At 34.9% G+C, this 22645-nt stretch overlaps 3 protein-coding genes across 9 annotated transcripts in view; 1 reads left to right on the top strand and 2 right to left on the bottom strand.

The window, feature by feature from the left end:
• Positions 1-6412, top strand: part of LOC134535208 (E3 ubiquitin-protein ligase SHPRH) — a 97975-nt gene extending 91563 nt beyond the window's left edge. For both annotated transcript variants that reach the window (XM_063374249.1, XM_063374258.1), the window contains one exon: positions 1385-6412. In XM_063374249.1, the coding sequence (XP_063230319.1) occupies positions 1385-1523 (139 nt within the window). In that variant the 3' untranslated portion in view covers positions 1524-6412. The remainder of the gene's footprint in view (positions 1-1384) is intronic.
• Positions 2457-4563, bottom strand: LOC134535217 (zinc finger BED domain-containing protein 4-like). The gene is made up of 2 exons (XM_063374272.1): positions 2944-4563; positions 2457-2810 (listed from the first exon to the last, which is right to left on the bottom strand). Exons 1-2 carry the CDS (start codon positions 4561-4563, stop codon positions 2457-2459), a joined length of 1974 nt encoding a protein of 657 aa, XP_063230342.1.
• The window catches only part of LOC134535225 (dolichol kinase), a 52061-nt gene continuing 32416 nt past the window's right edge, over positions 3001-22645 (bottom strand). For all 6 annotated transcript variants that reach the window (XM_063374285.1, XM_063374314.1, XM_063374301.1 and 3 more), the window contains one exon: positions 3001-10217. In XM_063374285.1, coding sequence (XP_063230355.1) covers positions 10060-10217 — 158 coding nt within the window. In that variant the 3' untranslated portion in view covers positions 3001-10059. The remainder of the gene's footprint in view (positions 10218-22645) is intronic.

A 22645-nucleotide genomic window follows, 5' to 3' on the forward strand; every position in this document is an offset into this window, starting at 1 on the left:
TAAATATTTAAAATTAAGAATATTATAATATTTAGTACAAATTATGCCATATATATTTATTATTCTCTAAATTTTATTTATTTAATTTTTCAAATTTAAACTGAACTTAATTGACTGTGTTGACTATCTTTTTCCAGCCATTTTATTATTTTATTGTAATTAATTATTTGCATGCAATTAAAAACTATTTTTTAATGATGCCAAAGAAGTATAACTTCTCACGCGCGTACATAAGTACACATGCCCATTTTTCTTCTTCTTCGGCTCACGTTTTGCTTCTGAAGTTATATCGATTCTAAGTTTTTGCGCACGTTGTACCAGTGTAAAGGTGTCACTGTCAGCATGCTGGTTGTTGCTGACTGAGCACTTGACAATGTGCAAGTCGCTCAAAGTGTAATTTAGGTCATCAGTTGGTGTGTAGTCACAGGAACCGGCCAGGGACACGGTGGCATCAGAAACCTTGTTACTTACAGGATTCAAAAGCACTTGACTGTACGAGGCTCCCTAATTTCACTGGACATTTAGACTTTGTCTAATGTAAATTAGTTTCTGCTTTATTTCATAGATCTTGTTTTCGGAGTCCAGGAGAAGTGTTTTCAGAAAATCGTAAAAAGGGCTTTTCACTTAGATTAGACTCCGAATACAACTCAAATATTCGTTATTTCACTTGTAAATATCGCACAAACGCCTGCTCAGTGACATCACCGTTGCTGGTACACCTCCACCGATGTACATTCAAAACAAACATTGGCCATATTTAACTTTCTTCAGACTGATATTAACTTTTAGATGCACAATCCCACATCCGTCCTTGACTCAGATTGGAATCTTACTAAAAAAAAGTTCCAAACATTTGGATTAGGGATTTATAATACATTCTTGGCATGTCCTTACAAAATCGTTCTCACCTCGGGATTTTGCTAATGTGAGTTATATGTATAACAAAAAACCATGTTACTTAACTGAACTGTTAGCTACATCTAATTTAGGGTTCTATAAGGAATACTTACAATAAAATACTTCAATATACAATTAAAATTCACTAATATAAAAAATCAAGATAATTACAAAAATGCTCGCCTATTGGCTATCAACAAACTTACGAATTTTAAAGTCATTGAAACTAATATGTGTGTGTGCACTTGCATGTGTGTGTGTGTATGTACGTGTGTGTGTGCATGTGTGGGCATGCGTGCTAAAATTGATGCACAGATGCATTAACTCTGAATTGCAAAGAGTAAAAAGTTAACAATTTTGATGATTTATATAATTTAAAGAATAATATTCCTCATAGAAATTAATGCCATTATTTTGGTATGGAGGTAGTTGTTTTAAGCTTTTGTAAACCTCATAAGTAAAATCATATTTGGTTAATTTTTTATAGGGAAACAACTGTGCATCGTTTCTTGATCCACAACACCATTGAAGAGCGCATCCACCTTGCTATGCAGTCTGGTGTAGACCAATGGACTACTGGGAAAGTTACCCTGCGAAAATTCCAACAACTTCTTGTTCAAAGTTAATTCAAAGATAAGACAGATAACAAGCTCTCTGAATATATTCGTAATATCTAGTGTTCAATAGTAGTAGTACTTAAGAAGTGCAGAACTCAAGATCTCAAACTTTTTCATATTTTACATTTTCTGAAGAATGTAAGAATTTTTTAAGGTGAATTAATGTAAATTGTAAACTTTTGTAATGAATTTAATGTTTATTTTAGTGTAAATATTAGGGATGGGAAATTTTCAAAATTTTCGATTCGATACCGATTATCGAGTCTTGTTGCGATCATCGATTCTTATCGATTATCGATTCCAATCAATTAGGTTAAGTTATAGATTCTCATTTTCGGGATTGAAGTATAAGTTACAATGGAATCAGTAAACATACTTATTGAATACACTAAAAAAGCATTTTTCAAAATAATAAATAAATACTATTAAATTTAACACATAAAACAAAACTTTACATTACTTGAAATAAAGAAATTGAAATTACTATTCTGTAATGTGTAATGTGTAGGGCAAGCATTATTTTTTATGTGGATTATGTTTAATCCAGTTGAATATGTAATTTTGAAAAGAGAATACGTAATTTAGTAATAGGTCAGTAGTACTAATAAAAAGTGAATTGTCGTAAAGTCATCAAAATACTAACAATTTCATTGGAATACAATTTAATAAATAGTATATTAATTACTAAATGTACAATCATTAACATTTATCAATCAAACTTTAAATAGCCACAAAAAGTTGTGATTATTAAAAATATTGTAAAAAACCAGAAACTACCAAATTCAATCTTTATACCTTTGAAATAAATGACAACATAGTGAAATATCATAAAAACAACACTTTTGACAAAATAAAATTGAAAGTTCTTAAAATAATAAATGAAAACTGGCAAAGCATCTTATTAGATCACAAAGTCTTATTAGATCCTAAATTCTTATTAGATCACAAATTCTTATTTAAAAAAACCAACATTTTGACTCGTTCAGGATCTAAACGGTTCCGTTTCTGATCAACAATCAGTCCTGCAGTGCTGAATAATCGCTCGGAATGTACAGTTGAAGGTGGAATGCAAAGAAATTTCTTTGACAGTTTTTTTAAACATGGGTACTTGGTATTTTCTTTCCAATACTGGAAAACGTTGGTACTTGAATTTTGAATAGGTTCTTCCAAGTAAACATTAATCTCATCTTCAACTGATGCGATGTGGCTTACACTTGGGGCAGTCTTCATTATGTTTGAGTAAAATGTCCACATACCATGGCTTTCCATTGCTTGGCTGGATGTTTGCGGCACAGACTGAGAGAAAAGCAACAAAATTTTCAAAATTAAAAATTAAAAATGAACAAACAAATGTGTCAACATAAAACAGCAGAAGTAGACAAATAAGAATACACTTAATGAATTACAAGGAAATTAGCACCTAACTTACCTCAGTTTCAGGTTGTTTCAAACAGATAGTTTTTCTTGCTTCTTCAATCAAAAAAACTTTCGCTTTTGTGACATTACCGTCCTGCACAAAAACATGGTGTTTAAATCGTGGGTCCAGTAATGTTGCAACTGCGTACAACATATTCTCTTCAACATCAGAATACTTCAAAGTTATGGCAGCAAGCATATCATTTTTGATGCCCTGTACACCTGATCCAGTAGGTGCTGGTTTCCTTAGCTCTTCAGTAGAACTGTTGATTATAGGTATGACTTCTGAGGCTGTCACACACTGAGTACTTACAGCCAATGTTGCATGGTTGAAAATACTTAAAAGGTTTACTACATTTGTCATCAGGTTCCATTCTGCTGATGAAAAAGTCACAGGTAACTGCAGAGTTGCTGATGCTAAAGAAACAGACTGTTTTTGCTCAAGTAAGCGCTGTAGCATATGGAGAGATGAATTCCAACGCGTTGGTTCATCCTGGATAAGTTTATGTTTTTTCATTTTCAGCGTGGCTTGAGCCTTCTTTAACTCTTTTGTCGCCTTACAAGAATGTTTGAAATGGCCAACTATGCGACGACCGTTGGCAATCAGATTATTTACATTCTTGTTGTTCAGTAGCCCTTCCTTTACAACAAGCTGCAGGGTATGTGCTAGGCATGGCAGATGTTCATATTCGGATGATTCTAGGCCAGCAGTTATGTTCCTGGCATTGTCTCTTACAATGGCAACAACTTTAGATTGCAGCTTCCATTCTTCAAGTGTTTCTGTGATAAAATTGCACAAATTGTTCCCTGTGTGAGATAATTCAGGAAAGGGAATAACCCCAATGTTGAGGTGTTGCAAGACAAAATTGGAATCAACAAAATGCACAGTTAGACCAAGATAATCGTCATTGGCTGTTGAAGTCCACATATCTGTTGTAAGACTCACATGTTCAGCTTCGTCCAACTTTTTGTTCACATTTTCCCTACATTCTTGGTACATGTGTGGTACAACAGTATTTGAAAAATGTTTTCTGCTGGGCAAAACATACCTAGGCTCAAGGAATTTGACAAATTCTGTGAATCCTCTGTCTTCAACCATGCTAAAAGGACGATTGTCTAAGCACATCATTCTACCTATGTGCTGAGTTATTGATTTTGCACGAGGATCAGTGGACTTGAATTGTGCAGTTTTATCAATAAATGATTGTAATGTAGGCTGGTATTGACTTTTAGGAGTTAGCCTATACTGGTTTGGTGTTCTTGATGAAATATTCGTTTGGCCAACTTTCTCAGCATGCCTCGGGGACACTGAACCGCTGCCTCTCGATGAATCAGTAGCAGTAGGCCTAACATCTGAATTTGATGACAATGGCAAGGTTGTCTCTGAAGAACAATTTTGTGCTGAACTATCATCTATTTCATTTTCTTCAATCTCGCTCAATTCCGATGAATGTAGCCTTTGTTTCTTCGTCTCATGAACGTAACTCCCATGCTTGTTTTCGAGATGTTTTTTCATGTTTGTTGTAGTTTTAGATTTACCGCCACGTGAGATTGTACATTTACAGATTTGACATATTGCGTAGCCAGAATTTTGTCGGTCGATGACAAAGTATTTCCACACTTCACTAGACATCACGTAAATAAAAATGTTATTTTACTATTCGTATTGCGCTAACATTACCCAACATTCAAACAAAGAAGCATCACTGGAAACAAAAGCATGTAAGAAAATTTCTACAGTTGCCGTACTGGTAACTTACTGGAATGAAAACGTGTTTCAAAAACGTCCATTGAAATTTTATGTTTAAGTTGCGTAATTAACTGGTGATTTAATGTTTACTGTTATTAAATAAATTACGGAAAATACGTAACTCGTAAAATGTTACGGGCTATGGCCACATTATTCTTGCATTTTATCGTTAAGTAATTGAGAATAAGATCTGTACCGGAAGTTGGCAAACCTGTGAAAGTTCATGTATAGACAAATGCTGGTTAACAAAAAAAATCATTGACGAAAATAAATATGCAACAACGCAAGTGAATAAATATACTAGAAACGTAGAAAACGTGGCACACTTCTCAGTAGAATCTTGAAATTTTGTGCACATGGCTACCAATGTGGGTGTATTCAGCAAGTAAAAGTTGGGCTACAATTTCTTTATACGATAACACTGCGTTAATAAATAAATAACCCTAAATGCACAGTACGAAATCGCCAACCTCCGTTCCCGCTTACGGGATTGTGGCAACTGAGCTGTGGTAAGCTATGTTATATTTCATTTATTATTTATTATATCGTTTATGGTTATTTATTTAGTTGTAAAACTGACTAAAATTACTGCAACGACAGCGATGAACCGCTGCTAGGCAGCACTTTACGTCTACATCCTGCAGAATTTTAATAATCAGTGATTTTCGCCGATCCTCGATTATCGATTATGTATCAAAAAATCGGGGTATCGAAGAATCGACGGATCGACTTTCCCATCCCTAGTAAATATATTACATGGGCATCTTTCTCATCATAGTTTGGTACTAATTATTCAATTAAAGTAATGTCATCCAGGACTATACCCTCCCTTATTCCCGATGTGCCTTGCCACTTCAGACCACTTCTCCTTCCATTTCACCCTCTGTCTCAAACAGCATATTTTGTTGATTGCTGTGATCTCCCTATGTTAATGTTTGCGTTTATAGATGCTTCTCACATATAACGTTCATTGTTAAAGGGAAAAAAATAATGTAATAAAGTTTATCCTTAAACTATATTTATCGTTAAACTATTAAAAAATTGTTTCAAAACAATAACAAATATGACCATCAAAACCTTTACCACAAGACGCACGCTGTTACAATATATTTTTCAACCAATCATCAGTTTGCATTCATATCAACTTTGTGAGGCTGTTCCATCTGTACACCATTTCCCTCATTCAAGGCATAAGGTCTGAAGAATATACAACAAACCACTAGCCATTTGTTGACCTGTTTGCGTGACACAACTGGTACAGAAATTTGATCACAGTTTCATTGTTTGTTGAGCACTGTTGTAAAAATTTTTATTATGATGGATGTAATAATAAACATTTTATTACTCATCCTGCTACAGTATCTGATTTTGGCGGGGCTTATACCCTATTTACACTTAAATTGTGCACAATTTTTCGTAAAACATGTGTTGGAAAATCATGGTACGAGGCTTATTCAAAACTCGACAACATCGCATAGTGCTCATGTTCCTACAACCTTGGTTGATCTGCTACTGCTTAAAGGAACGAGACATCTTGCATGTGGTTTGTGTGTTGTGATTTTTTTTTTCTGTGAGAAGCTGTTGCAATGTTTGCAGGATCTGCATCTGCTGGAAAAAAACCTAAAATGATTTAAAAAGCTCCGGATATGAAAACTTGTGCCTTGGGTACAAAAAAACATGGTTGTTGTTTGTGAGTGATGTTATTGCAATAAAAATTTCAATTGAAAGGTGAGAATTTGTAGTGTATGGTTTCTCAACAACTTCCCAATTTATTTTATGTATAATCTTTCTAACATGGCATTGATTTCAGTCATCTGTGACCGAGATGTCTATGGTGCTTCACTGCTGTGAACAAAACAGCTGCAGTTTATAGCCATTACATTCATGTTTTTTTTCTGGCCCATCCCCATACGAAAAAAATGATTATTTACAGTTAATCAATAAATAAAATATTTACCACCCAGTATATTAAATACATGTATTGACAAAGAATTTTACTGAAAATATTTAAATTAGAGAGGCAACCACAGTACATGTTGCACCAGGGCCTCTGAGGGTCTCCAATGTGTGGTTTTAATGGTAACTTACCATGTTTTCTCGCATAATTGTCGCACATTTTATTCTAAAATCAAGTTTGAAAGATAGGGGTGCGATAATTATGCGGGGGAAAAAATTTTTTGTTAGGTAAAGTTATTCATAATAACAAATCCCGTTCATGGAAACTACGTTTATTTAAAAAAAGGTGGAGTATACAAGAGCACGCCAAACAATCTATATTAATAATTCATTAAACAAAAACCTTTCTTCAACTTTAAATAGGTTGTAGTACACACTTGCCACGAAAGAATGCGGGCTATCAAATGTAGTTAACTCGGCACCTGACAGAGAGCGCGTGTTGCATCCAATCGGTGAGATATCTATATTCGACTACGTGCGCGCACTCTATACGGGAAGCAACATAACCAAACATGAATGGTGTGCTGGCTACATTTTTATAAGTGGTACGCCGCGGCAACGCAGACAATCAGATAAAGGAAATAACGTTTAAAAACGTATTTATAAGAAAATTTACACGTCGGACAACTTCGTATTTTTCCATTAATTAAGTGGTAATGAAATGACCGAATAAATATTAGATTTCTACTTTAAAATACATAGTTTTATACGGAAATGATTCCTACACAAAGCGCTCGGCATCTACTAGCGGGACCAAAAACATCATGCGAGTTTACAGGTGAAAGTTTTTTTTATCCCAATTTTGACGGCCTAAAATATGGATGCGACGATTATGTGATAAAAGAGGGTAAGTCCACAATAAACATTTAAAAGTTTAATGCAAGGCTTTTTATAAATAACAAATATATGTGGTAAGGGAATCACCACAAATGACCCAATTTTAAAAGAGAACGCTGAACAAATAGTGCATAACCTAAGTATGTATGTCACTTGAATAATTTTATGTAGCAACTGATCTGTACTATTTCCTTTTTAAAAGATTTCCCTGTTAGTAATAAATTTTTAAACATCCAGTCCCTTGAAAAAGTCCTAACAGGGTTTTACTGTAGATTGTGGATACTTTCATACATAGCAAGTCACAAACACATCAGACATTTACAGGTTAAGAATATTAATAAAAATAGTTCTTTATCACCACACTGAGCTGCATTTTCTTCATTGATTTTGCGATTTTTTACAATAGGCACGGCTAAACTCTCAGCAATTGAAACACAAGTACATTTGTGCTTGTCCATGCACTTTAAAATGCTTAGTTTATTCATCAGTTGAAAATGTTTTCCATATTTTCTATCTTGATAAAAAAAAAGTACCGATAAAATTTCAGTTATTTACTTGCAGTAAAAAAGAAAATTTTACGCTGACATCTAAATTTTTAACAGATCAGTTATTTTTAACAGATGTTGACAAAGATGAATACTGTTAATATAAACTACCTATGTAATATGGTATGTATAAGTTACTGCTAGACAATTGGAATTTCTATAAACTGTAGTGCTAGCATCACATGCCAAATTCTCTCGAAGTCTGCCATTATTAGGTCAGTGTTGGCAGTTTGTAAATACTTTTTATTATGAGCACATCAAAAAATCCAGGAGCTATATTGCTAGTGTTCCCAACAGCATTTTGGATTTGATATTTCACACGTAAGTGTTATCTTCACGTGACAAATACGGGAATATCGAATTGATGTAGGTATAACAAAAAAAAATTAGTTGTCTGTAAAGTCGGTTTACGGACTATAGTTTAACGTGACGTCATAACACAACATTGATGAAATGATTGCATACTTTTATGAATAAAGTTGAATCATTTTTATTGGATTATCATTATTTTGTATGGATACAAAGAAGGAGTGAAATTAAATCTACAATTTAACTGATAAATTTACTTTTATTTGTACTCATTAATTCAAATATGTTTATTACTTTAACGAACAGATCATTTTAACTATAACTTTTATACATGTTAGCTATTTAACTTCAAGATCGTCGAGAATGTTTTACGCTTTTTCGCAATTACACATTTAACGACGAAGTTTGTTCGTCGTGAAATTAAACGTAGAATTTAATAAAAATGCCCTTGCAGTTAATAAAATAAGTATTAGTAAGTTTAAGAATGAATTTCGGCTTTAATCTCCAACCCAGACGCTCGTGGTGCGCTGGGGCCGAGATTAAAATTCGTCGAGAATATTTTACGTTTTTATGTCTTCCAGTGCTCAAAATGATATGCAATTGTGGCCCCGGGCACGAAATTTTATTTATAATTCATTAATAATAACACCCTTCGCGATAAACAAAGGAAAATATGTATTAACGAGTGCATGGAAAATATGTATTAACAAGTGCCTGGTTGCCGTGGAAGCTGATAGCGCGATTCGTTCGGTTCGCGTCCATCACCGTAGATGTCAACACCGTAGGGTAATAATATTATTTCGTTTTTTTTAATACGATTTTATAACATATACGCATCCCAAATACACCAAACTTATTTATAATGTGTTACAATATTTTTTTAAACATTGTGCAAAAGATCCAGTGTGTAATTAGAATTATTATGTGTAACTGTAAAACACCATTGTTCGTACAAAAACGTATTTGAAAATTCAACATTACTTTTAAATAGCCGTACCGATTGTGCTGAAAATCGGTGGACGATCATTAAATTACATAATATTAATAATTCAAACGACGAAAACATGATTGAAAAGTCAAATTGAGTGGAAGAGAGATAGATGCAGCGCAAGCGTACAATGAGCGTAACGGGACACATCGTAGTGGGACAATGTGCATTACGGGACACTTTTTCGTGCATGCAGCCGGCGTTCATCGATTTATTAGACGTTGGCACGTCAAAAAGACAGCGTAAATTGCAGGAAGCAGATTGTAGGTGCATTTTAATCAACAGGAATTGGTTGCATTAAGTAAAATAAAATGGGGCTGAAATAAAATTATGCAAATTATGGGAAAATGTAGAAAGCTGTAATTTAAAATCAGGGTGCTACTGTACTTTGATTTAATGTTAATTTGCTATAACACATAGTTCATTCTTGAACGATTCCCTATGACTATGATCACTAATGCTAATGCTACTGTTGTTCAAGTGTCATGTTTGGAGCAAATAAGAGTTTCTAACCAAGTAGTTCAGTACATGCTACTTTCTTAGATTTTGCCTTAAATCTTTGTATATGTTAAACTTAACACCTTGCCTTTGTTTTTTTTTGTTTTTTTTTTTTTCCAACCTTTATGCCATCTAAACCAGTGCAAAGTGAAAATATGATCCTGTACACGGCTGGAATATTTATTCAACTTTGGTTTATTTTAATGGATTTGTACAAAAATATAATAGTTTCTCTTGTAAAGATGCTTACATACAAGTAAACATGATAGGTACATTTAACAACAGATATGTGATAAGAGGAAGACACAGATTATCCACTTGGTCCGTCTTTGCTTCCACTATGGACGATGAAACAACAGCAATCAGCGTTCTTACATACTCGATACAGTTACTCTCCACTAAACCTAAAACAAAGATAATGCGCAGATGTATGTATATTTAAAGGTTGTACAAACTCATAGTTTTTTTTATTAAATTTTAATGAAGTACATATTACTTTTTGGTTATTAGAAAGGAAAATTATTTGTGATGACCTTAAACACAGCATTCTACACTCCAGAACAACACAGCTGGGCAGGTTCCAGGTTTTTCAAGGAATAAAAAGGAATGTATCTTTCCTGAAAAGTCAGGATGGAAGTAACTTTTTCCAGTATCCCTAATCAGGGCCGGATTTAGAGGTCTGGAGGCCTTTGGGGCAACAGAGGAGCGGAGGCCGCCTGGCCCCAAATTATTTTCCAAATAAAATGAACAACTTTTTTCAGTAGAGTTTTCCCATGAATAATTTATTGTGAAATCAAGTAGATTCTCTTAGTATTTAAAAAAACATACATAAGTATTATCGGAGACAAGAATTATATGAAATTAAATTTTATTGTTAATGAATATTTCTGTTAATATTTAACAATAATATAATCACGTATGTACAAATTACTGTAGGTAAAGGTAAAACAGCGAAAAAAGAATATCAAAGGATTTGTGGAGGCCCCGGTTGCCCTCCCCTAAATCCGGCCCTGTCCCTAATGTACTGCAGAACTCAATATTATTTTTAATTTTCAAAGAAAAAACAGTACTTTAACCTAAGTCATTTCATGCACGCAATACAAAGTGTGCCATTTCCAGCTGTTTAAACTCGAAAATATTAAAGGGTGGCATGACACATTTACAAGCACAATCAAAAACTCATATTTTATTTATCATTTATATATATATACACTGATTCATCCCACTACCATTTTGCAATATCAGTTTTATATATATATATATATATATATATATATATATATATACACACACACATATATATATATATACATATATATAAAACTGATATTGCAAAATGGTAGTGGGATGAATCAGATGCCAGACTGAAAATACCTACTATATGCCAGACTGAAAATACCTACTATGTTACTTATTAAATGTGTAATAATAATAAACAATTATATTTTTTATATCACATTCTCAAAACAGAAAAGAATACATAAAAATGTCTATTACTATAAACTTCAACAACAAAAACAAGTGAACTGTTAAATATGTATATATTATGTATATATTATGTAGTATATATTGATGGTTGAGATTGATCCACCACCCTGTTCACATGGTAGCAGCTTACTTGCTGCACTTATCTAGGACTACAGATGTTGTGAATCAAGAAAGTAATAAACATAAATAACAGGATAAATTAAAATTCCAGTAGTCATTTGCTGTTAGTATGTTGGTAATATGTCATTTTAATATTGCTGAACTAAGTATGTGCCATTCGTAAATAAGTTAAACGGGTGAATAACTAGCATTAAAAATTGGAGATGGAAAAATCTGCAATTTTTGGGTCAAGTCGAGCCCAGTACTAATTCAGCTGAATCGAGTTCACTTTGAATAATTTTTAAGCTGAGTCGAGTGGTTGCACAAATTTTGGATGATCATTTTTGTTTCTGGTGTATTATGTTAATGTAGCATTACCATCATATTGAAGCTCATGTACCCTCTTTTATCGCATATTTGTCGCACCTATATTCTAAAGCGTCAAAATATAAATAAAAAAACCTCTGGCGTAATCGTTGCATGATGTTTTTGGTCCCGCTATTAGATTCCGAGCTCTTTGTGTAGGTATTTTTTCCGTATAAAACTATGTATTTTAAAGTATAAATCTAATATTTATTCGGTCATTACCACTTACTTATTTATAACGGAAATACAAAGTTGTCTGATGTGTAAATTTTCTTCTAAAGACATTTTTAAATGTTTTAACCTTTATCCAATCGTCTGCGTCACTGCGGTATACCACTTATAAAAATGTAGCCAGCGCTAATTGGAATCATTCATGTTTGGTTATGTTGCTTCCCGTATAGAGCAAGCACACGTAGACGAATATCGATATCTCGCCGATTGCATGCAACACGCGCGCTTTGTCGAGTGCTGAGTTAACTACATTTGATAGCCCACACTCTTTTGTGGTAAGTGTGTACTACGACAATAGTTATGCGTTAGCTCAAGTCACAGCTTCAAGTGGCTTGCGTTTTGGTCACAGATTTTGTTTTTCTATTTAAAGTTGAAGAAAGGTTTTTGTTGCATGACTTATCAGTAGATGGATTTGATTCGTATGGGGACAGGGGCTGGGGGCTGGGGATTAGGGATTATGTCACTTCCTTCGACCATGCACACACGAAAAAGTGCCCCGTTACAATCATCAGCCATGTTGGATTACGTCACTTCCGCCGGCCATACACGCATGAAAAAGTGTCCCGTTACGTTCATCAGCCATGTACGCACGAAAAAATGTCCCGTTACGTAACGAACGAACGGAGGAGGACGGACAGACCAGCTCACCAGGACGTCTCGCTCTGAAAAGTATTAGGCGGTAATAAACAGCCAGGAGGTAACGAATATAAGCCTACTTCTACACGTGTTATGAACGCCGGATACATACAGCCAGGCAACCATGTGTTTTGGCGCGCTGTACTTCCACGACGCGCAACGGCACCGGCAAGTTTTTATTACTACCTCCTCTCAAGTTCTGATCTCCTAATACTTCACAGCAGAGAAGTGCTGTTGGTCGGAGCCCGTAGGTACTTCCTTCGCACGCCATGTTTTTTTTTATGTGAGTTAATTAAAACCCGTGTACAACAAAAACGGAATTTTGACAAGTTATTGAGAACTAAATTATAATAATAAAAAATGTTAACCAATAAATAATATTTAAATTCCTCACTACTATTTGATTAATTTAATGTTTTGTTTAAAATCTTTGAACATTGTAATAAATGTAAAAAAACCTTGAAACCAAACACTATAGAAAAATTTGTATATTTAGCATAGGTATTCTAATATATTTTCAATTAAAATAAATTAAGTTTTATTTTTGCAAAGTTTTTTTTTCCAACCTGCTGAAAACTTTTCAATTTTAACATAAAATTTGACATCTTCAGTGACATAAAACTTCTTGACCTTTGACCTTGACCTTTGACCTTGACATTTAACCTTGACCATTGACCTTGAACATTTACTTTGACCTTGAACATTGACTTTGAACATTGACTTTGACCCTGAACTTTGACCTTGACCTAGAAATTTGACCTTGACCTTGAAATTTTACCCTGACATTGAAATTTGACCCTGACCTTTAGCCTTGCAACCCTCGATGTTGCCAACCTGATATCGTCATCTAATCCATATGCTAACCTAACCTAACCTAACCTAACCTAACCTAAACTAAACTAACCTCACCTAACCTAATCCATATGCTAATCTATGCTAACCTAACCAAACTAAACTAAACTAACCTAACCTAAACTAACCTAACCTAAACTAAACTAAACTAACCTAACCTCTCCTAACATAACCTAACTTAACCTAATCCATATGCTAATCTAAGCTAACCTAACTAAACCAAACTAAACTAACCTAACATAACCTAACCTAATCCATATGCTAATCTATGCTAACCTAACATAACCTAACCTAGCCTAACATAACTCAACCTAACCTAATCTATATGCTAATCTATGCTAACCTAACCTAATCTATATGCTAATCTATGCTAACCTAACCTAACCTAATCCATATGCTAATCTATGCTAACCTAACCTAACCTAAACTAAACTAACCTAAACTAAGCTAAACTAAACTAACCTAACCTAACTTAACCTAACTAAACTAACCTAACCTAATCCATATGTTAAACTATGCTAACCTAACCTAACCTAGCCTAATCCATATGCTAATCTATGCTAACCTAAACTAAACTAACCTAACCTAATCCATATGCTAATCTATGCTAACCTAACCTAATCCATATGCTAATCTATGCTAACCTAACCTAACCTAATCCATATGCTAATCTATGCTAACCTAACCTAACCTAACCTAACCTAATCCATATGCTAACCTAACCTAAACTAAACTAAACTAACCTAACCTAACCTGACCTAAACTAAGCTAAACTAAACTAACCTAACTTAAACTAAACTAACCTAACCTAATCCATATGTTAATCTATGCTAACCTAACCTAACCTAGCCTAATCCATATGCTAATCTATGCTAACCTAAACTAAACTAACCTAACCTAATCCATATGCTAATCTATGCTAATCTATGCTAACCTAACCTAACCTAACCTAAACTAAACCTAACCTAACCAAACCTAACCTAACATAACCTAATCCATATGCTAATCTATGCTAACCTAACCTAATCCATATGCTAATCTATGCTAACCTAACCTAACCTAACCTAAACTAAACTAAACTAACCTAACCCATATGCTAATCTATGCTAACCTAACCTAACCTAACCATTGTAATGCTAGAGATTCGGGAAAAAGTTCAAAATTCATTAAATAAATTTGTAATCTATATACTGATTGATTAGATCGTCTAAGGTCCTTGGTTCGATCCCTGGCCGATATAAATCAACTTTAATTTTAAAAAAGTACCAGAAAAGTGTAAGGTTCGAGAAATAAAACACCTCAAAGTCTTTTACAAACATAATATTTATTACTCAATTTCTATCCTACTACAGAATCACTTGCGAAAGCCAGCAATCTTATAATCATTTAGCCCTGCATAGACGTGCAACGACTAATTCTTAGCTCCAAATGGCTCCAAATGCTCCAAACGACCTTCAAATGGCTCCATCAGCTCCAACAACCTCCAAATGCTTGACAGCTCCAAATGACTCCTAATGCTTCAAAAGACTCCAAATGCTCCAACAGCTCCAAAAAAAGGCTCCAAATGCTCCAATAGCCTCCAAATGCTTAACACAGCTCCAAATGGCTCCAAAAGCTCCAAACGGCCTCCAAATGCTTGACAGCCTCCAAATGCTTGACAGCTCCAAATGGCTCCAAATGCTCCAAACGGCTCCAAATGGCTCCAAATGCTCCAAATGCTTCAAAAGGCTCCAAATGCTCCAACAGCTCCAAAAAAAGGCTCCGAATGCTTGACAGCTCCAAATGGCTCCAAATGCTCCAAACGGCTCCAAATGCTCCGAATGTCTCCAAATGCTCCAACAGCTCCAAAAAAAGGCTCCGAATGCTTGACAGCTCCAAATGGCTCCAAATGCTCCAAACAGCTCCAAATGCTCCAAATGTCTCCAAATGGCTCCAAATGCTTCAAAAGACTCCAAATGCTACAACAGCTCCAAAAGGCTCCAAATGCTTCAAAAGACTCCAAATGCTACAACAGCTCCAAAAAAAGGCTCCAAATGCTTAACACAGCTCCAAATGGCTCCAAATGCTCCAAATGACTCCAACAGCTCCAAAAGGCTCCAAATGCTTGACAGCTCCAAATGCTCCAAATGACTCCAAATGCTCCAACTGCTCCAAAAAAGGCTCCAAATGCTTAACACAGCTCCAAATGGATCCAACAGCTCCAAAAGGCTCCAAATGCTTCAAAAGGCTCCAATTGTTCCAAGAGCTCCATCTTCAATAGCTTCCAACTGATTCCAATTACTTTTCTTATCGAACTTGGCATGATTACTAACATGTCTTTATTAGTATACATTTTAACTGGCAGTGGTAACGTATTTTGCACCTTTAAGTTATAAGTTTTATTTAGAAATCAGATTTCGATAAATCGTAGATACCATTTGGAAAGAAAATATATTAATTTATCTTCAAGTTTATACACATACATTTAATTTAAGCCATTATTGTATGTAACCAGCTTCCCTCAGTTCTTTGAGTATGAAGGATATTTCTTTAATGTTCGAATAGTTTCCTGCACAAAGCGATCCATGTAGTAGTCGTAGCCTGTCAACCAATATGTTAGGATCTTCCCATGAGGTATAATCAAACTCTTCTGCTGCGTTCATCATCCTTGCATGTTTATAATAAATATTATTATCTCTGGTGTCTATCGTTTTAACACCAACCTCAAGGTCACTTTCGTCATCGTGCCAGTGATTATCACAAGCTTGATCAGGATAATTTATTTTATTACAACGTTTCCATCGTTTTGGTCTCAAACCACCATCACAGTCTTCACTCTTGCATGCTTTTGGTGCTTCAGCACAGTACTCAATCATGTCAGCCTTAGATGTGTCAGCACAGTCTTCGTTCACGCCAGCTTCTGATGTGTCACCACAGTCTTCAATCATGTCAGCACCACAAACTTGATCAGGATAATTTATTTTATTACGTCGTTTCCATCGTTTTGGTCTCAGACCGCCATCATAGTCTTCGATCTTGCCTGCTTTAGGTGCTTCAGTACAGTACTCAATCATGTCAGCCTCAGATGTGTCACCACAATCTTCAATCATGCACGCTTCAGATGATTCATCAAAGTCTTCGACCTTGTAAGCTTCAGATGGTTCTCTATCTTTCTCATTTTCATGGAGACGACTAGATATTGGAGTAAATATATTTTCATTTCTAATGTGGTTACAACTACCTTCGTTTGTTTTAAATTTTAAATTATTATCTTGATCTAGATCAGTAATTTTAGCATTAGCTTTTTCGCCTTCGTTCCTCTTCCGCGATGTTGTAGCCCAGTCTTCGTTATCTTTATTCATCTTAATTGTACAGGTCTTGTAATGTCTATCCAAGTAATATCTTCTACCAAAGGATTTCTGACACTGACTGCAATGAAACGGTTTTTGACAAGGACCCAAATTACACTCGCTTCTCTCATGTCGTTTAGCATTCTTTCTCAAGGTAAACACCTTGCTACAGTATCTACAGTGATGACGTTTCGATACAGCGTCAGATCCTAAATCGGAATTCATATTAGTTACCGAGACTAATGCCAGATGCAAACTAAGAGTTTTAAATTAGATATATTACTTAAATAGAATTTTTTAATTATTTCATCAGCGAGAATTAATTTATCTCATTCAAAGGTACTTGTTGCAAGTAGTTCTGCTTTTCAACAACAGATGTCGACACATGTTACTTTCAGGTAAATAATATTTAGTTCTTTTATGCGGGATGCTCACTAACGATCGCAATAGAACGATGGCTTCGCTAGACTCCAAGGAGAAGGAAGTTCATCCATCCTGTTAGTGCTTCTTAGATTTCTCAGAGATTATTTGACTGAGTAATGATATATTTTTTTTTTTAATTTCCACCTGATAAAAATATTACAAGTGATGATTAAGTAGCAGATGTTCACTAATTATATGCAACCTTGAATAAAAAATGACATGCTTCATTAAGTAAATAATCCTTCATGCAGAGATAAATTCCTCATCAGTAACCAGAAGCACTCGGAGAAAACCATCAGATGTCTAGTCAGGAATAATCAGAAGTACCCAGTGAAAACCATCAAAATATTGTCAAGAATAATCAGGAGCACACGGAGAAATCCACCATAATACTGTCAAGAATAAACGGGAGCACACGGAGAAAACCGCCATAATATTGACAAGAATAATCGGAAGCACACGGAGAAAACCGCCACAAGTTTTCTTTGATATCATAAAATTTCAGGAAAAAATAATAATAAATAAAAATAAATTAATAAAAAATTAAAAAAAATAAAATAAAAAATACATAAACAGATTCTGCTGGCTTGTGAACTTCTCATTGTTGAGCAAAGATATAGTTCTAGTACAAGCCAGCAGAATCTGTTTATGTATTTTTTATTTTATTTTTTTTAATTTTTTATTAATTTATTTTTATTTATTATTATTTTTTCCTGAAATTTTATGATATCAAAGAAAACTTGTGGCGGTTTTCTCCGTGTGCTTCCGATTATTCTTGTCAATATTATGGCGGTTTTCTCCGTGTGCTCCCGTTTATTCTTGACAGTATTATGGTGGATTTCTCCGTGTGCTCCTGATTATTCTTGACAATATTTTGATGGTTTTCACTGGGTACTTCTGATTATTCCTGACTAGACATCTGATGGTTTTCTCCGAGTGCTTCTGGTTACTGATGAGGAATTTATCTCTGCATGAAGGATTATTTACTTAATGAAGCATGTCATTTTTTATTCAAGGTTGCATATAATTAGTGAACATCTGCTACTTAATCATCACTTGTAATATTTTTATCAGGTGGAAATTAAAAAAAAAAATATATCATTACTCAGTCAAATAATCTCTGAGAAATCTAAGAAGCACTAACAGGATGGATGAACTTCCTTCTCCTTGGAGTCTAGCGAAGCCATCGTTCTATTGCGATCGTTAGTGAGCATCCCGCATAAAAGAACTAAATATTATTTACCTGAAAGTAACATGTGTCGACATCTGTTGTTGAAAAGCAGAACTACTTGCAACAAGTACCTTTGAATGAGATAAATTAATTCTCGCTGATGAAATAATTAAAAAATTCTATTTAAGTAATATATCTAATTTAAAACTCTTAGTTTGCATCTGGCATTAGTCTCGGTAACTAATATGAATTCCGATTTAGGATCTGACGCTGTATCGAAACGTCATCACTGTAGATACTGTAGCAAGGTGTTTACCTTGAGAAAGAATGCTAAACGACATGAGAGAAGCGAGTGTAATTTGGGTCCTTGTCAAAAACCGTTTCATTGCAGTCAGTGTCAGAAATCCTTTGGTAGAAGATATTACTTGGATAGACATTACAAGACCTGTACAATTAAGATGAATAAAGATAACGAAGACTGGGCTACAACATCGCGGAAGAGGAACGAAGGCGAAAAAGCTAATGCTAAAATTACTGATCTAGATCAAGATAATAATTTAAAATTTAAAACAAACGAAGGTAGTTGTAACCACATTAGAAATGAAAATATATTTACTCCAATATCTAGTCGTCTCCATGAAAATGAGAAAGATAGAGAACCATCTGAAGCTTACAAGGTCGAAGACTTTGATGAATCATCTGAAGCGTGCATGATTGAAGATTGTGGTGACACATCTGAGGCTGACATGATTGAGTACTGTACTGAAGCACCTAAAGCAGGCAAGATCGAAGACTATGATGGCGGTCTGAGACCAAAACGATGGAAACGACGTAATAAAATAAATTATCCTGATCAAGTTTGTGGTGCTGACATGATTGAAGACTGTGGTGACACATCAGAAGCTGGCGTGAACGAAGACTGTGCTGACACATCTAAGGCTGACATGATTGAGTACTGTGCTGAAGCACCAAAAGCATGCAAGAGTGAAGACTGTGATGGTGGTTTGAGACCAAAACGATGGAAACGTTGTAATAAAATAAATTATCCTGATCAAGCTTGTGATAATCACTGGCACGATGACGAAAGTGACCTTGAGGTTGGTGTTAAAACGATAGACACCAGAGATAATAATATTTATTATAAACATGCAAGGATGATGAACGCAGCAGAAGAGTTTGATTATACCTCATGGGAAGATCCTAACATATTGGTTGACAGGCTACGACTACTACATGGATCGCTTTGTGCAGGAAACTATTCGAACATTAAAGAAATATCCTTCATACTCAAAGAACTGAGGGAAGCTGGTTACATACAATAATGGCTTAAATTAAATGTATGTGTATAAACTTGAAGATAAATTAATTTATTTTCTTTCCAAATGGTATCTACGATTTATCGAAATCTGATTTCTAAATAAAACTTATAACTTAAAGGTGCAAAATACGTTACCACTGCCAGTCAAAATGTATACTAATAAAGACATGTTAGTAATCATGCCAAGTTCGATAAGAAAAGTAATTGGAATCAGTTGGAAGCTATTGAAGATGGAGCTCTTGGAACAATTGGAGCCTTTTGAAGCATTTGGAGCCTTTTGGAGCTGTTGGATCCATTTGGAGCTGTGTTAAGCATTTGGAGCCTTTTTTGGAGCAGTTGGAGCATTTGGAGTCATTTGGAGCATTTGGAGCTGTCAAGCATTTGGAGCCTTTTGGAGCTGTTGGAGTCATTTGGAGCATTTGGAGCCATTTGGAGCTGTGTTAAGCATTTGGAGCCTTTTTTTGGAGCTGTTGTAGCATTTGGAGTCTTTTGAAGCATTTGGAGCCTTTTGGAGCTGTTGTAGCATTTGGAGTCTTTTGAAGCATTTGGAGCCATTTGGAGACATTTGGAGCATTTGGAGCCGTTTGGAGCATTTGGAGCCATTTGGAGCTGTCAAGCATTCGGAGCCTTTTTTTGGAGCTGTTGGAGCATTTGGAGACATTCGGAGCATTTGGAGCCGTTTGGAGCATTTGGAGCCATTTGGAGCTGTCAAGCATTCGGAGCCTTTTTTTGGAGCTGTTGGAGCATTTGGAGCCTTTTGAAGCATTTGGAGCATTTGGAGCCATTTGGAGCCGTTTGGAGCATTTGGAGCCATTTGGAGCTGTCAAGCATTTGGAGGCTGTCAAGCATTTGGAGGCCGTTTGGAGCTTTTGGAGCCATTTGGAGCTGTGTTAAGCATTTGGAGGCTATTGGAGCATTTGGAGCCTTTTTTTGGAGCTGTTGGAGCATTTGGAGTCTTTTGAAGCATTAGGAGTCATTTGGAGCTGTCAAGCATTTGGAGGTTGTTGGAGCTGATGGAGCCATTTGAAGGTCGTTTGGAGCATTTGGAGCCATTTGGAGCTAAGAATTAGTCGTTGCACGTCTATGCAGGGCTAAATGATTATAAGATTGCTGGCTTTCGCAAGTGATTCTGTAGTAGGATAGAAATTGAGTAATAAATATTATGTTTGTAAAAGACTTTGAGGTGTTTTATTTCTCGAACCTTACACTTTTCTGGTACTTTTTTAAAATTAAAGTTGATTTATATCGGCCAGGGATCGAACCAAGGACCTTAGACCATCTAATCAATCAGTATATAGATTACAAATTTATTTAATGAATTTTGAACTTTTTCCCGAATCTCTAGCATTACAATGGTTAGGTTAGGTTAGGTTAGCATAGATTAGCATATGGATTAGGTTAGTTTAGTTTAGTTTAGGTTAGGTTAGCATAGATTAGCATATGGATTAGGTTAGGTTAGGTTAGGTTAGGTTAGCATAGATTAGCATATGGATTAGGTTAGGTTAGCATAGATTAGCATATGGATTAGGTTAGGTTATGTTAGGTTAGGTTTAGTTTAGTTTAGGTTAGGTTAGGTTAGCATAGATTAGCATATGGATTAAGGAAGTTTAGTTTAGTTTAGGTTAGGTTAGGATAGCATAGATTAGCATATGGATTAGGCTAGGTTAGGTTAGGTTAGCATAGATTAACATATGGATTAGGTTAGTTTAGTTTAGCTTAGCTTAGTTTAGTTTAGTTTAGGTCAGGTCAGGTCAGGTTAGTTTAGTTTAGTTAAGTTTAGTTTAGTTTAGGTTAGGTTAGCATAGATTAGCATATGGGTTAGGTTAGGTTAGCATAGATTAGCATATGGATTAGGTTAGGTTAGGTTAGGATAGATTAGCATATGGATTAGGTTAGTTTAGTTTAGGTTAGGTTAGGTTAGCATAGATTAGCATATGGATTAGGCTAGGTTAGGTTAGGTTAGGTTAGCATAGATTAACATATGGATTAGGTTAGGTTAGTTTAGTTTAGGTTAAGTTAGGTAAGGTTAGGTTAGGTTATTTTAGTTTAGTTTAGCTTAGTTTAGTTTAGGTTAGGTTAGTTTAGTTTAGTTTAGTTTAGGTTAGGTTAGCATAGATTAGCATATGGATTAGGTTAGGTTAGGTTAGCATAGATTAGCATATAGATTAGGTTAGGTTAGGTTAGGTTAGTTTAGTTTAGGTTAGGTTAGGTTAGGTTGAGTTATGTTAGGCTAGGTTAGGTTAGGTTATGTTAGGTTAGCATAGATTAGCATATGGATTAGGTTAGGTTATGTTAGGTTAGTTTAGTTTAGTTTAGTTTGGTTTAGTTTAGGTTAGGTTAGGTTAGGTTAGCTTAGATTAGCATATGGATTAGGTTAAGTTAGGTTATGTTAGGAGAGGTTAGGTTAGTTTAGGTTAGTTTAGGTTAGGTTAGTTTAGTTTAGTTTGGTTAGGTTAGGTTAGGTTAGGTTAGCATAGATTAGCATATGGATTAGGTTAGGTGAGGTTAGTTTAGTTTAGTTTAGTTTAGGTTAGGTTAGGTTAGTTTAGTTTAGTTTAATTTATGTTAGGTTAGGTTAGGTTAGGTTAGCATATGGATTAGATGACGATATCAGGTTGGCAACATCGAGGGTTGCAAGGCTAAAGGTCAGGGTCGAATTTCAATGTCAGGGTAAAATTTCAAGGTCAAGGTCAAATTTCTAGGTCAAGGTCAAAGTTCAGGGTCAAAGTCAATGTTCAAAGTCAATGTTCAAGGTCAAAGTAAATGTTCAAGGTCAATGTTCAAGGGTAAGGTCAAGGTTAAATGTCAAGGTCAAAGGTCAAGGTCAAGGTCAAGAAGTTTTATGTCACTGAAGATGTCAAATTTTATGTTAAAATTGAAAAGTTTTCAGCAGGTTGGAAAAAAAAACTTTGCAAAAAT

This window comes from Bacillus rossius, chromosome 1 (genome assembly GCF_032445375.1).
Source record: "Bacillus rossius redtenbacheri isolate Brsri chromosome 1, Brsri_v3, whole genome shotgun sequence".
Lineage (NCBI taxonomy): Eukaryota > Metazoa > Arthropoda > Insecta > Phasmatodea > Bacillidae > Bacillus > Bacillus rossius.

Excerpts from the sequence above, each read along its gene's own strand:
- LOC134535217 (XM_063374272.1), bottom strand. The coding sequence starts at position 4,563 with ATGTCTAGTGAAGTGTGGAAATACTTTGTCATCGACCGACAAAATTCT. Across the intron at positions 2,811-2,943 it reads TGAAACAACCTGAAACTGAG|TCTGTGCCGCAAACATCCAG; the intron begins GTAAGTTAGGTG and ends CTTTTCTCTCAG.